At 39.5% G+C, this 15,234-nt stretch overlaps 1 protein-coding gene and 1 long non-coding RNA gene across 3 annotated transcripts in view; one reads left to right on the top strand and one right to left on the bottom strand.

Annotated features, from left to right (window-relative positions):
- Positions 1–15,234, top strand: part of LOC132011515 (uncharacterized) — a 38,113-nt gene that overhangs the window by 16,073 nt on the left and 6,806 nt on the right. For both annotated transcript variants that reach the window (XR_009402394.1, XR_009402395.1), the window contains exons 2-3: positions 4,635–4,820; positions 5,252–5,464. This is a non-coding gene — a long non-coding RNA (uncharacterized LOC132011515). The remainder of the gene's footprint in view (positions 1–4,634; positions 4,821–5,251; positions 5,465–15,234) is intronic.
- ITPR1 (inositol 1,4,5-trisphosphate receptor type 1) overlaps positions 5,597–15,234 on the bottom strand; it is a 327,611-nt gene continuing 317,973 nt past the window's right edge. Inside the window, exons 61-62 of the mRNA XM_059390201.1 lie at positions 14,252–14,413; positions 5,597–6,929 (exon numbers count right to left, since the gene is read on the bottom strand). Of these exons, the coding sequence (XP_059246184.1) occupies positions 6,843–6,929; positions 14,252–14,413 (249 nt within the window). The 3' untranslated portion in view covers positions 5,597–6,842. The remainder of the gene's footprint in view (positions 6,930–14,251; positions 14,414–15,234) is intronic.

The raw sequence follows: 15,234 nt of genomic DNA, 5'->3' as shown, positions 1-15,234 counted from the left end.
CAAGGTAAAGGGCTAATTTAGATAGGAGTGGTTGGGACCTGGGGGCTAAAATTGCTCTGCATGGTAAAGAAACAAGAATTTTTGTTTTTAACCGAGGCTGGAGGGAATTTTTTCTTTAAGATTTTTAAAAAATTTTTTATTTGACAGACACACCGAGAGAGGGAACACAAGCAGGGGGAATGGGAGAGGGAGAAGCAGGCTTCCACTGAGCAGAGAGCCTGATGCGGGGCTTGATCCCAGTACCCCGGGATCATGACCTGAGCTGAAGGCAGATGCTTAATGACTGAGCCACCCAGGTGCCCCTGGAGGGAACTTTTTAATTATGCTTTTGTTTGGTCAGGAAAGAGAGTGGGCTCTAGCAGTAGGGTAGACATGAGAATTGCACCTCCAGTGGCAGAGAAGAAAGGGGTGTGGGTTTTGATGTCTGATTCTCAATTTTAAATAGTTTCCAATTTGCTGTTAGAATCTTCCCCCCATAAAGATCTGCTTGCATGACACCCAGATGTTAATGGAGACAAGAGTAGAGCAGGTTATGTCAGCAGTAGGGGTGATGTGAAATAGAGGGGAGATGATGAGCATCAGGTTGCATTTGGGGTTTAGGGTCAGGAGTGACAAGGAATCATTAGGATTCCCTTCTTAGGATCCTCAGGAGTGCTGGGCTGTCCACCGTTATGTGAGATCTGGTCTAAAATATGCATTTGCATGTTAAATGAAAGAGTAATTGAGAACCATGCAGATGACAGGGATAATAATCTACTGAACAGGGTTGGAGGTGTAAATGAGAATGTAGGTTTCATAAACGGGACACCTGGGTGGCTCAGTTGGTTAAGTGCCTGCCTTCAGCTCTGGTCATGATCTCAGGGTCCTGGGATCAAACTCCATGTCGGGCTTCCTGCTCAGCCAGGAGTCTGCTTTTCTCTCTGCCCTTCACCCTGCTCTTGCTTTCAAATAGTAAAAATAAATAAAATCCTTAAAGAAAGCATTTCATAAACTAAGAAAACACATCATCCTCTAGAAGATAAAACATCTTTCCATGAAGAATATTTTGGAAAGTCAGATTTGAATTCAACACTGATCATAAATATGAGAATAATTATCTGGAAGTCATAAGCTATGGTAGTTTTCTTTCTGTATAAATTCAGTTCAGATTGGTAGTTAAGATATAATTTGGATGTTAGATATACAGTTTTAAAAAATGACTCAATATGACCCCAAAGTGTCATGTTCAAACATGAGGATTTAGGATCCTACAGTAATATCCGGCCCATTTATTAGGAACAGAAAGCAGCTTTGGTCATTTAATATTTGCCTGAGATTGTGGATAGGTATGAGAAAGAATAAGTGATTATGTTGCAAATAAATGGGAAAGAGCATGTATTGGATATATGTATAGACACTTGACATGTTTTGTCTTTATTGCTCATCACTGCCCAAAGAAGTAAGTGGTGATGTCCATTCTTTAGATGGGGTGTGACAATTATAGTGATTAAAGGACTTGCTCAAAGTCATAGCACTGAAGTGGCAGAGCTGGTATGAAGACTCTCAACCAACTTCAAGGTCTTTGTTCTTTTCGTGCCACCGTGCTGCCGTGTGGGTTCTGAAGTAAGTTACTGCTTAGCCCCCAAGCCTTTTGTGCTTTTGGGCTCCTTGTCCCAGTTTCATACAAATCTCAATTGTTATTCTTCTGGAGAACTTTTATAGAAAGCTTCTGACAGACTTGGAGATGTTATAGCTGACAAGCCTATGAAAAAGGATTAAGTAACTTGAGTTCTGGAGTGAACAGTTAAATCCCTGAATTGTTGAAAGTTCCATTCTTGACCTGGGACTAACCATTTTTTGTGAGGTAATTACAGAAATGCTGGCGAACTCTTTCCATTAGTGGTTCTTGCATACAGTATGCACTTCTTATGTTGTGGGGGCTCTTTTTCTTGTTGTTGTTGTTCACAATTCACCTTAGGGGTTTTCTCAAACTCTGCATTCTTATTCTATAGTGGTTTTTAGCTTTCTTTTTTCTTTCCAGACTGGGTGGATGATGCAGTTTCACTTCTAGGTGTTAGGATTCTCTTTCACACTGGTTTGTCATGACCTTAAAGTATTTTAAGCTTCTCCTTTAGTAAATTTTTCTTTTTAAAATGTGGTACCCCTAGTAAGCTAGAGATTTGTTTTACCAAATGAGTTTAAAATACCAGTGCCTGGAGAACCCATAGTCAATAATCATTGTTGGAAGTTGACCACATATCAAAACCCACTAGGATCAACCTTTTCATTTTTTTTATTTTGGCAGTTTTGGGGTCCAGACTTAAAGGCTAGTTATGGTTCTGAATTGCCTTTAGGATGCAAGAATTACCAATGTGGTATATAATGCCAAAGAAGAAAAAAAAGTTACAATGATCGTAATTGTCTTAATTTATAATTGCCATCATAGCTCTCCCCTGTAGGTAACTGATGAGGCCTAATAGTCGTTTTGAGCTGCAACCACCCACAAAAACCACACACATGGCATTTTACTCAAAACTTTACTTAAACCACTACTTTGTGATGCAAAACTGGCGGAATTTTGGGTACTTTCTGTAAAATTGAAATCTTTATGGGGGTTTTCCAACACTCTAGTTGATTGTTAGCAAATTATCAGTATACTGAGCAAGAGCAGAGCGGGGTTTGCTAATAAACACCTACTTCTGTGGTAGGATAGGATGCCAGTCACCACCTATATCTGAATGTTTTCACTAGGAGGAAGCCACCTTCATTGAGAGAAGAGTCTCCTGTTGAAAAATGCAGTTAAGTAAGAAGTACTGTATGAGATTGGTAATTGTAAGAGAGATTTTAGGAGCTGCTCATCTTTGCCACAGTTTTCAGTCTTGACAAAGTCTTCATATTCAGTGTTTTCTAATTTGTAGACCCTTATAAAAGTAGATTTGTAAAAAACAAACAACAACAACAACAACAACAACAAAATCAGTTTGCATCTTAGGACAAAGTGGTATTCTCCCTAAGAACTTTCTGTGAAGGGAGAACTGTTGTGGGAAACTGATTTCTCCTGAGATATCACAGCCCCATTCTGGAAGACTGGTAGCAATTGGGAAGAATGCTCTCTGGATTTGGCTAAGTCAGGAGACCTTTGTTTATTCTGGAACTGAGTTCTTAGGCCAATTGCTTTGCCTAAGTCTCAATTTCTTTTTTTCCTCTCTTTTTTCCTTAAGGTAATCTCTATCCCCAACGTGGGGCTCGAACTCATGACCCTGAGATCATAGGTCACATACTCTACTGCCAGAGCCAGCCAAGCACCCCTCTAAGTCTTATCTTTGAAATTAGTTTCACTCCTGCTGTATGGTTTGGTAGATACAGCATATTGTCTCAAGAGCCTTCTGTAGGAGCCCTTTGTAATATCCTGTCTTATATAAAAGTGACTTTTATGGTCATATAATTTATACCTTCTATCAGGCACCTATTTTGTTCTTTGAAATCTGTAAAAACATTATTTTAGCAAAAACCAACTCTACTTCTAGAAGTCTGTATTTATGTCCCTTTTGTATTTAGTATTTTTGAAGGAGTAAATTTCCATCTATGCAGCCCAGAAGTTAGCCTTAAAATAACTGTCAGAAACTTCCAGGCTATTTCTCATTCATGCATTATCATGCTCAGTAGGAGGATAGTAGACCATCCTCAGTAGGAGGATAGAGAAGTCTAGAATTGAATTTTTAACAGGTTAATTCCTTAGTTTACTGTGAAGATCTTGATAATTTCCCACTAGCACATAAGTAAAGCTTCGTTTAGTTTGCTCTGCTGCATAGACTGTGTTGGTTAGCTTCCAGAAATAAAGTATGCTTGCTATATAATTTATGTTAGGAAATATTTAAACAGGATGAAAGAGCAGTTTTTACAGGACCCAAATCAAGCAATCCATTTTCAGAAAGTACAACCAAATAAAAAAAATTGGCTGAACAATGAATAAGAAGCATGAACTTGGAAACAAACCAATTAAATTGAATCAAATTTTTAAAGAATGAAATAAAAGAAGTTGTATTTTGTTATGTGTGGGGGGTGACTAGAGACAGATGTAGTACTAAGAAAAATTGTACGGGATGAAATAGCATTTAAAGCTTTAGGACTCAGTGAAGAGTAGAAGGGGAAAAGGTTTATCAGTACACAGGTTTATATTACAGAAGAAGCAAAGGCTAGGATATTATAAATGTTAGAAAACTGGAATGGAATTCTCCAGATCCTTTGATTTAACGAATGGTTTAGTTAAGGAATTTGGTAAAATCCTGAAATTTGGATTGGTGCTACAACAAACTTTTAAAATTAAATAAAGCCAGAAAGACTTTCTTGCATATTAGCACTCTATTACCACGTCTTTTACTTAGCCTGATACCAGGCAGCTTTGAAGGTGATGTGGACGTCCACCCTTGAAATAGAAGTGTTTGAAAAAGCAGTGTCTGGAGAAAGGTGAAATCACAATTACACATCAAAGGCTATAGAAGTTTTAACTTCAGATTTTATGTTTCAATTATACAAGCTTTGTGTTCACACCCAAACTCCAAGGGTAGGATCTGCCACATACAGGGTGGAGTGGCATTCCAATTCCATTTATTTTCTGCTGAAGCTGGCAAATTGAATGAAGATTTCTATCTTAGGTGACAGGATTCAGATGAAACATGACAAACTTGTAAACGCTGCAACCCGGACATGTCCATGCACAACTCTCCAGTGAGCTGGATGGGAATGGAGAGACAAACCACACATACTGCCACGCTGTGCTGGGCAGCATGAGATCAAAGAGAAACCGGAGGAGGAGCAAGTCCCTGCTGGCTCAGGCGCAGGTAGGGGGCTTCAGCCGAGACCGCACTCGACTCGTGTTCACGGATTCAAGTCTGTGTCTATCTTGGGCCTGCCTCATTACGGAAACATTTTGTGGAGATACACTGCCTTGACAGGAAAATTATTCTTTTTTTTTTAGTTATCAAATTTATAACATAGAAGCATTGGTTATGAAACTAGTCATTTAACTGGAACTCAATCCTGACCTAGTTCCCAACATTGGGTGGTAATTATGCGTATTTACCAAAGCACAGAGAGAATTAGTGTTAAAAGAGCAAATGGGCGGGCAGGAGGGCATTGCTTTGAGGAGGGAACAAGTTTTACTACCTTTGGATAGACAAGTTAGCTCTGTGAAATATTTCTGACTGTCTTGCGGAAGGCCTCCAACCACTGGACACGAAGGAAAACAAATGGCAACTGTTTTTATTTGCAGACAGCAAGTCAGAGCCCCCCAGTCCTGGGAAAGCCCAGGCAGCCAGAGCCTCAGCAGAGTCCACCCTGACTTTCCCTCAGCAGGCCCTGGTGCTCACTGCTCAGGACAATGTGCTTGGCAGCCACTCGTCTAGAAGAACGAATGAATGAACATCGTATTAAACACTCCCTGATATTTGTTGAAGTAGATCTCCTCAGCGTTCTTGATAATGAGGTAAGCATTTTTGAATGAATCTGGTAACCAAACCAGGTGCACTTTAAATTGGCCCCAAAGAAAATAATTCATTGGAACAGCTGTTAAGACACAAAGAAATGCCAAACTGAAAGCCACCAGTCCACCACTGTATATTGTTCTGCATCATTAAATATTTATTTTCATATATGCATTTACAAACTTTACTCACTTCAGAACTCTGCTTTCAGTACATTTTAAACTTTTTTTTTTGGCAGAGAGATTCTCTTGTAAAATGAGATCCATGTACAAAACTAGGCAACAGATATAAAAGTTTCCTTTCATACTTTTCATCCATCAAGGAAAGAAATCATGTGACAAGGAAATAAAACCAAAACGTGGCTCTTTCACAAGAATAACATGTCAGTGTTCAACTATGAGTTCTAATGGGATAGCTCATATTTCATCTTTATATGGATGTATATAGTTTAAATACTTAGCTACTGTAGCATGTTGGTTCAGATGAAGAAAAAAAATAAACTCTACTGTTTGGACTAGATAATCTAGACACCATCAATTATTCATTTCTTTATCCTGTGACACCAAAATTCACCTTGGAGATGACACTGATTGGCCAGCAGTATGCATTTATTCCAAATGTTGCATAAAAATTTACCTTTCAAAAATTCATTAACTTCACAAGCTAAGGTCTGAGCTTCTAATTTAGCTCTCTTACTTAAAGAAAGTTTAAATGATCAGTTCAGAAGCTTAAAATTATCTTTGAAACTAAAGTTGATTTTCTTAAGATGAATGCTGACTTGGAGCACTGTCACTATTAGAGGCACTAATGCCACTAGCAACGAGAAACAGTATCACCACAGATAAGTATATAGTACAAAATGCCCAGGGGCTGGAAACTCACTAGTCATAGGATTTTGGCAGCAGCATCATTTGATATTTAACCATTTATTACATAGTATTAACACACCAGCTTCAAAGATGTGCACTCCCTTTTGGATACTCAGGAGTTACAAATTCATTGTGATTGCATAATTCGTATTGCACAGTTTTATAAAAAACATAAATACTGGCTATTCTAGTTTTAAATACAAAATACAGGTTGTATACTTTTAAATCTATAATCTGGTTCAAGTGCAAATCAGGTGCTTTCTTTAGTCCTTCCAAAAAAGGCATTTTTAATATTTTTGGCACAAATGAAATTTCATCATGCCAACAATTCTAATTACAATACATATATCCAAACCTTTAGAGTAGCAATCATATACATACAGTATAAAACTGATTATTTACAAATGTACTAGGGATTAATGTCATCTTTGTGGGTGAATCAGAACTAAGTAGCCATACCCACACCAATAATAATTATAAAAATTACAGGAGTTTCCTTTATTTCATTTGCTTATGCTGGTTGCTGTGGGTTGACATTCATATGAGGAGGATGTCCTAGAAGACCAATTCTTTGTTTCTGCTTCCTTTGTTCTGTCATCTGGAAAGTTAAAAAGTTTCATCATTAGACCCAGACACTTCCTGTACGTCAGATCACATACTGAACCATAGATTTACCTCTGTGGTTATGGTTTATACTGAAACCCACTTTCTACAAATAGTGTACCGTCACTAAATCAAACACTCAGAACTTCAAAAGGGACATCTTCCTAGGCAGAATGGGGAATTCGGTTACCTAGTCATGCAATGTGGCATTCAGAAGTATTGCTTACTATTTGTTTCATAAAGAAACAAAAAATGATAAAAGCACAGGATTCTTGATTGTTTCCCAAATCCATTTCCAAATGATTTAAAGCCTCATTGGAAATGGTGGCTTTGTGTGGTGGGAACAGCATATCAAACTATCAAGAGAAGCAGTGTGTTTAGAATCCTAGGTTTGAGAGGGACTATGTCCATGGTCTTCAGGGGGTCCTGATTCCATTTCTCAGTGATTCCAGAGTAATTCTGGTTTGAGAGGAAAAAAAAAAAATGATGTAGCACCTTGAGGAAAATGAGGAATGTCCTCACATGCTAATGAGATCCAGAGTGACTGAATAGGCACTCAGTGGGGTCTGAAGTAGACCCCATCCGCAGACAAGGGACTGATTAAGGTCAGGAAAGACCATTTCCCAAAAGTGGTCAAATGAAAAAGTGCTTGCAAAACCCCAGATAAGAGGTTGTTACTATTCATTTGGCTGCTGAACCAAATCACTTTTCATATTGATGGGTATCTGTTCTAGATATTTTAGGGTACATTTAGTGTTCCACATTATTTTTCTTAACTAGTTGGACCTAGTTCTGGATTCATTTAAGCCAATTAAGATAAAAAGTCTATAATGAAATATACGTTAGATAAAATTGCTGTCTATAAGTGGTGTTAGGTTCTGCATGTAGATTTTTGGTTTCCTAAAATCAGACAAGAATTAGTGTATCCTGGTAAAAAGAACATGGACTTTGAAATCAGACCCATTTCCTTATGGTTCTGTGTTATTTAGCTTCTCAAAGTCTGTTTCCTCACTCACACAATTAGTATGATAATTCCTATCTCATAGGTGGAGAATTGAACAGATATATGTAAACTTTTTGGGAGAGTGTCACATAGTAGTTGCTTAAGTCTCACTTTTCTCTTGGACTAATTTTTGGTACAAAATATCCTGAGAGAACATAAAACAAGAATAGCTTACCTAGGTTTAGTTTTAAAGTCGTTACTTGCTCAAAACATGGCAGTTTTCTTTTAAATCAACATACTATTTTTAGGCTCCTGTGATATGCCTTCTGTTATAATTTAGAAGAGTATTTACAAGGAGCGAATATTTCCAAAAGGTAGCTTTTTATAAAGAATTAGGATATTCCAGCTAGCCTCTGAAGTTTCCTTAGATGAATGACAATCTTTTAAGTAAGTGTTACACACTACACTATACTTAACAGATTCAGCTGAAAAAAGAGAACCTAATTTGACATGTGGGATAAATGCACAATTAGATTAAAATATAATCTGTATTCATTAATCTTACTACCTAATACTTTGGATACTTCACTCAGATCCTCCTCCCTTCCCCAACTGACAGACACACGGATGGACGCACACACAAACACACTCTCTCTTCCCTTGGCAGCTAACCCTGAGAGGGAATCTAACACAACTTCACAAAGTTTAACAATCTCAAGCATTCTAATGGATTTAGGAATCCTGGGGGGCGGGGGGGCTCAACCACTATTGAAGGCTACTTTATTTAGGCACTTTCATTTAAAGTTACTGAGGTCTTTCAACTGTCAAAGTTGGCTATTAAACCCTTTGCTGTAATTTTTCTATAAATAACTACTTCCATTTGAGATGACCTTTTATGTTTGCATATGTTCATGCCTGTTGGTTCAGTCCGCTTTTAACTTTCAATCTGTTGGCTATTCAGTTATCTCTTAAACAGAAAAGCCTCTACACTGTATTTCCTATAACAAACGAGTCTTTAGCTGATGGCACACCTCCCTTCCCACTTTTGCAGCCATCACCTGACACCTCATTGCTGCTCCTATTTTAACTTTCTAGGTTTGCCTTTCTAAGGTAATGATCACATCACCGGCCCTCCCTCCTAAACCTTCAAACTCCCTAGTGATGTAAGTTAGTGGCCAAATTCTTTGCTCAGGCAGTCTTATTCCTGGTGATTTCAAGTACCCAGTAATACCTAATTTTCTATGGAAAGAAAACAAAAGTAGGTATATACTGGGTACTTGAAATCACCAGGAGTAGTTCTTCAACTTTGGCATAAGTCAGAATCACACAGAAGGTATGTTAAAACAGATCAAAGGGCCCACAAACAGAGTTTCTGATTCAGAAACTGGGGTAGGGCCCATGAATTTGCATTTCTAACAAGTAACCAGTAAGGTTTATGTTGTTGATCTGGGACCACACTGCTGTGGATTCTCTCTGAAATGGGTCAAAGATCACATCAGGTGATCTTGAACATAAAGTAATTTGGGTACATACATCATTTTTCTCTAATAATATTATGATCTTGGAGAAGATTCTCTACAGCTGAGCACAGCAGAGGCACACACATTTGTCTGAATTCTGTTTTCACGAACCCTGGCCTTTTAGACAGAATAGCCGTCATGTAAGTGACTAATAAATGAGAGGGAATAGGGTAACTGCTAAAGGACTGAGCCCTTTTGACAGTGGTCATCATAAGGGAACAAAAATAAAAGCCCTAAGGCTTAAATCTGGCCTATAAAAAACCAAGGTCAACACTGCTGGCTAGTTAGGTTTCACTGGCCCTCTAGTGCACAGCCTCACATAACTTCTGGCTTTATGGGCTCAATTCTACCTACTTACCTATTTACATAATTCACACACAAACTGTATAAAGTGTGTGTGTGTATAAATTTAAAGTGTATTACCTGTTGTTGTTACCTTTATCAAAGTACATAGAAATAATGACCAAAGTGAATCTTCATATTCTCATGCAGTATTTGCTCTGGACATTTGAAACAAAACGACTCAAAAAGATCCATCAGATTCTGATCTAAGGTAACTATATTCAAAATATGAATACTGAAAAATCTATTTTGAACAGTGTGAAATGTCTCATTCGTAGGAGATTCATTTAAAATCCTCATAATTCCCATTTAGCTAAAGGATAAACATTTAAAGCAGTACTCTTCTTCCTATGCATATGAATATAAAAACTAGCTTGAATGTTAGCATTCCTTCTTTTGACTCAGTCTAAACAAGAAGCAAAGAATACTGTAGCTTTACAAATCAGAGGCAGCCAAACGTCGGAAAGATCTTTCATGAAAACACTAAGGGTAGAGAGCAAATGAGCACATTTCACCTCCCAGAACTGGCCTCGATGACAGAAGGCTGGCAAAGGAAGGACCGCTCAGTAGCAGCACACGGATGCCACAATCTGGTTTCTAACGGGTCAACAGTCCGAAAAACTGCTTTCCTGTCACAGCAGGGTCTTGGTTACTCAGATTCTAAACAGCCGGGGGACTCTAAAATCAGCCATGTTTCTAACAAGGAGCCTAAAATACTAAGAAAAAATCCCAGCACAACTCTCAGACACACTTACGTTGATTTAATGTCAACGTACAGATACTTGTTCACGCACTGAGTTGATCCCTAATACTCTGTCCCTCTCTGTAGCTCTGGCAGTGCACTTCGGAGGCCTCTGTGGCCTCACTCTCTCCCAGAGATCAGGCTGACTAAACTGCTCTCCTCCTTTTCCAGTCTGCTCATGCCTCCATTACATACTTACAGGGCTGAATTCTCCGTTTACAGTTTACTGATTCGCTTCCCACTCTAGACTGTTGAGTATAGAAGAACAGGTTCTGTTCATCTTTGCGACCCAGTACCGAGGGCTGCACCTTGCACATCTATTTCACAAGTGGTGGTTCAAAGAATGAACTGAATTAACCAGAACATAGTGCCATTCCTGGAGCATGCCATGCATTTTCATGCCTTTGCTCATGCTGATTCCTTTCCTGGGATGCCCCCCCTGCTGCATTCCTCTGCCAGCTCAGAAGTCATCTACTTGTACAGGCTCTACTCCTTCCTCACTCCCAGCCACACACAGGACCCAGTGCCGCCTCTGTGCTACCATCAAGCTGTCTTCCTATCTTGAGTGGGTTGTACAATTTTCCACACTGTATCATATCGTCAGAGGTCTGTATGCCTGTCTTTCTTGCTAGATTATGGGACCCTAGAGGGCAGTGGTTATCTTAGTCCCCCTTTGAGGTTCCAGAACAGGGTAGGGGACAGAGGCACTCAGTAAGGTTTAACATTCAATTTTCTAACTGTAAGGCAATTATTTTAATCTTCTGTTATTCCTCCCTCTCTTAAGCAGTTAATGTTCACAAGATAACCATCTTGCATGAAAAGTGCCAAACACACTGGAACATGCTAATGTGATCTGGATTTTCAAACACTTTTGTATTCCTAACAGCATGTAAGGGTTACTGTCTCATAGGAAGCCAGTCACATTTTCAGTAAAGTGAAGCCTCTTCGATATTTGCTCTTTTGCATTATGAAGAAAACATGCAAAAAAAAAAAAAAAATGTAGGTTCTTACATCAGTTCTCCTCCTTGGAATAAGAATGTAAGAGAATCACATTTAGTATTCAGAATCTCTTGGGAGGGGAAACTTCAAGATGAGATTCATCATTAACACTTAGAATAGCAATTCTAATCAACTGTTCTTGGCAATAGTAGGAAAAGTGACACCACCAACCAGGTTTTTAACTTCTAACCTTGACAAGAACTTTTTCTCCTCAAATTGGTATTTTAAGAAAACCACTACCAAAGAGGTCAATAGCAGTACAAATTAAAACCAAAGACATTCACATTTATAAACTATCATTGCTCTATTCTGCTTTTTTGGACCAGAAGATTGAAAAAATAGCTCAGTGATGAAGCAATTTATGTGTTTCCCAGCACTTTTACCAGTGAATGGTATTCTTTCATAGCAGTTTTAAAAAATATCTATCACAGAGTTTCTTGCTCATTAATCATTTGTAGGCTTTTATTTTTTAATTCAAAAAGGTTTTTTTCTTCAGAGGGTAGGAATTCTTACAATTGCCATTTAAGAACCAGCAACTCTCTACCATATCTGCCTGATTTCTTATGCAGAACAATTCAAGAAATTTTTATGATTGCTATTACACCAAATTTAGTAAAACTGAAAAATTTTTAGTAAGTTGATTCTTAAACAAATGGCTTTAAAGCTTTGTTAAAGGTTACATAATCAGAAAAAATGCTGACTAATTCCTTTTGAAAGAAACACATTTCCCCCAATAAAAGCAGCTGTGCTGAGTTTTTCCTGGGCACCTTAAAACCCAAGCAGATCAATCCTGGTAAAGGCACTAGAGATTATATTACTGGTTTCCTGGTACTTCTTTTTAGCTTATAGTGTCTTCCAAGATAAAATGGTTCATATTCATTCAGAGGGGAACGTTAAGACAAAAAATGTAGAAAGGGCCCAAACCAAGCAGTTTAAACCATACTGGCCTTAATGTCACTTAATGAACCCTAGTCCTTACGCAATGAATATTTACATATTTTGTTTAAGCTGAAATTGAGGCTTAACGGGAACAGTTCTACCTTGTATTTTAACAATGCCAAGTTTCTACTACGTACAGCTGTGTAACATGGCCGTGAAGGTATCCTCCACAGGGCTCAAGTGTGGGAGGCAACCTCGGAAACTTTAAGGCTCTTAAAAAAAAATGAGTAAGAATTTAAACAGCCAATCTGAAAGGCAAACCAAGGTACAGTGACAAAACAAATGAAAACAAAAATACGTACGACAAACAAAAATCAAACCCACACAGGAGGATCAGGCACTGTCCTAGAGAGTTGGAGAAGCTTCCCAGGAGCCTTTTGTACACCTCGGTGCTCTCATCAGTACGAAGAGGGAGTGAAGAGGGAGGACCTCTGTGGTCTCAGATGCCCTCCTTCACCTCGGATGCCTTCTGCAAATTCCTCAGCTCACCTCACTCCTGTGACCATTTTAATGAGAGCTCAACAGTTCCTTTAGTGAAGTCTGTCTTAGATCAGTTTCTGGAAGGTTTTTTAAAATCTCTGATTTAACTAAGATTCTTGCGGGTTGTTGATGTTAGGTGGCCACCAAGCTCAAGCACTAGAGACAGCCTTCATAAATAAGCCTTTCTGTTGTCATTAGTCTTTTTTGTTTGCATCTTAATAAAAGTCAAAGAAAAGAACTTTGAGACCAAATGGTGTATGTGGGGGTATGGTTTGGAATAATTCAGTTGGGAAAGATAATTCAAAGTAGATTGTTAAAATTGCTCTGAAGACCACTGCCAAGAAGAGTTTATTCTAGACGGGGTATTCACTAGCTGTGTACCTATGAGTAAAAAATCACCTGTAGGTCTGCCTTGCCACTTACCTCCAGGGCAGCCTTGCCTGACAACTTTTGCCATGCACAATTTATAATCTTGTCTGTGGAGCTGATTAAAACACTCAGAAACCCGTCCAGGATGCTGACCTGTTCCCAAGTCTGTGCCGATTATCCTGTCAGCTTTGGTACAGCAGTTGCTCACCGCGCCCCCCCCCCCCCCCCCACCGGCATCCTGTCACTGCAATAACTACCCAGTGACTGTTCATTGTAAAGGGATCAAAAGGAAGAAAAACAGTACATAGAGTTTGGTACAAATCTTAAGAGTTTGGTACCCCCTCCTTAACTTCCTTCAAGTGGCAAGTGTTTACCTTAGGGATAGAGAGCAGGATGGAGCGGTACTTGTGCAGACTATTATGCTCTGTGGGAGCAGGGTTAGGTCTAGATTGTGGGTTCATCCCCAGAACCTGGCATAATGCCTGGACTACGATGGCCACTCAGTACAGATTTGGCCAATGAATGAACCAAAAGGAGTTTTCGCACAAGTATGGCTTATCCTGGGATGCTGAATTTAAGTATCTCGAGTGAAGAGTTGATAGATCTGAGGGCCAGAAAGCAAAACCAGAAATAGCTTTTAATCTGTAAGTAAAGTAAAAAGAGTATAGCTTTACAGGTCCTGTTTTCTGTACAGCCCTTCACTGAAGTCATTTGCATTCTCCCATTTTCTGGTTTTGTTATAATACTAGCAGCACTGAAAGTAGTGTTATGGGTTTACCCTATAAAAGGGCAGTGAAGGGGACTGGAGGGGAAATGGGGAGACTAGGTGACTTTGTTCTCTGTGCCCTGGGTTCCCTTTCTACATCCACGTGAGGGAAACGTCCGCCTTAACATGAGCACTAGTAATTTTGCCTCAGCAAATCTGGTGTGTCTGGTAGTGGTGTGTGTGTGGTTAGGGGGCAGATGGGTTATCTTTTCTTTACCTGATCCTTTAATTCTGACAGCTGGCCGGAAAGGTTAGTGACCAGCTTCATGGTGGACTCCAGCTTCTCCTGCAGGTTCCTTAGCTCATTCTGCTCTCCTTCAGAGTCACTGCTGACCAAGGACATGGCTCTCATCCTGGGGAACCAGTCAAGGTTTCTTTCCTAGAATCCACATTAAAAAAAGAAAAAGAAAAAGTCATTTCTGGAAATAGAGACAAGAAAGGCAATCCCAGGGGTGCCTGAGTGGCTTAGAAGGTTAAGCCTTTGCCTTCGGCTCAGGTCATGATCTCAGGGTCCTGGGATGGAGCCCCGCATCGGGCTCTCTGCTCAGCGAGGATCTGCTTCCACCTCTCTCTGTATCTGCCTCTCTGCCTACTTGTAATCTGTCTCTCAAACAAATGAATCTTTAAAAAAAAAAGGCAATCTCACCATGCTATCTTTTCTTTGTGACATCTTTTATAAGGCTATCTCTGTTGTTACTTCTGAATTGATGTGCCATGCCTTTTAAAAAACCATTTAGTGAATATCTTTTTTTTTTTAAGTGAATGTCTTTTTAAAATTTTTTTTTTTCAAAGATTTTATTTGTCAGAGAGAGAGAGAGCACACAAGCTGGAGGAGTGGCAGGCAGAGGGAGAAACAGGCTCCCCTCCGAGCAAGGAGCCTGATGTGGGACTCAATCCCAGAACCCTGGGATCATGACCTGAGCGGAAGGCAGACGCTTAACCAGCTGAGCCACGTAGGTGCCCCTTAATTGAATATCACTGAATTCTCTCAATTCTTAGAAATCACTTTTGACCTAAATATGGTGCCTGGTGAGGGACTGGGGGAGTGCACACCTGGGTGGCTCTGGCAGTTAAGATTCTGGCTCTTGTTTTCTACTCAGGTCATGATCCTCGGGTCTTAAGACTGAGTCCTGTCTTAGGCTCTGTGCTTAGCGAGGAGCCTACTTGAGACTCCCCCCCCCCCCCAACCAACTCAGGTGC

This window comes from Mustela nigripes, chromosome 2 (genome assembly GCF_022355385.1).
Source record: "Mustela nigripes isolate SB6536 chromosome 2, MUSNIG.SB6536, whole genome shotgun sequence".
Taxonomy (NCBI): domain Eukaryota; kingdom Metazoa; phylum Chordata; class Mammalia; order Carnivora; family Mustelidae; genus Mustela; species Mustela nigripes.
The sequence above is the reverse complement of the archived record's forward strand: the minus strand, read 5'-3'. Positions and strand labels throughout refer to the sequence as shown.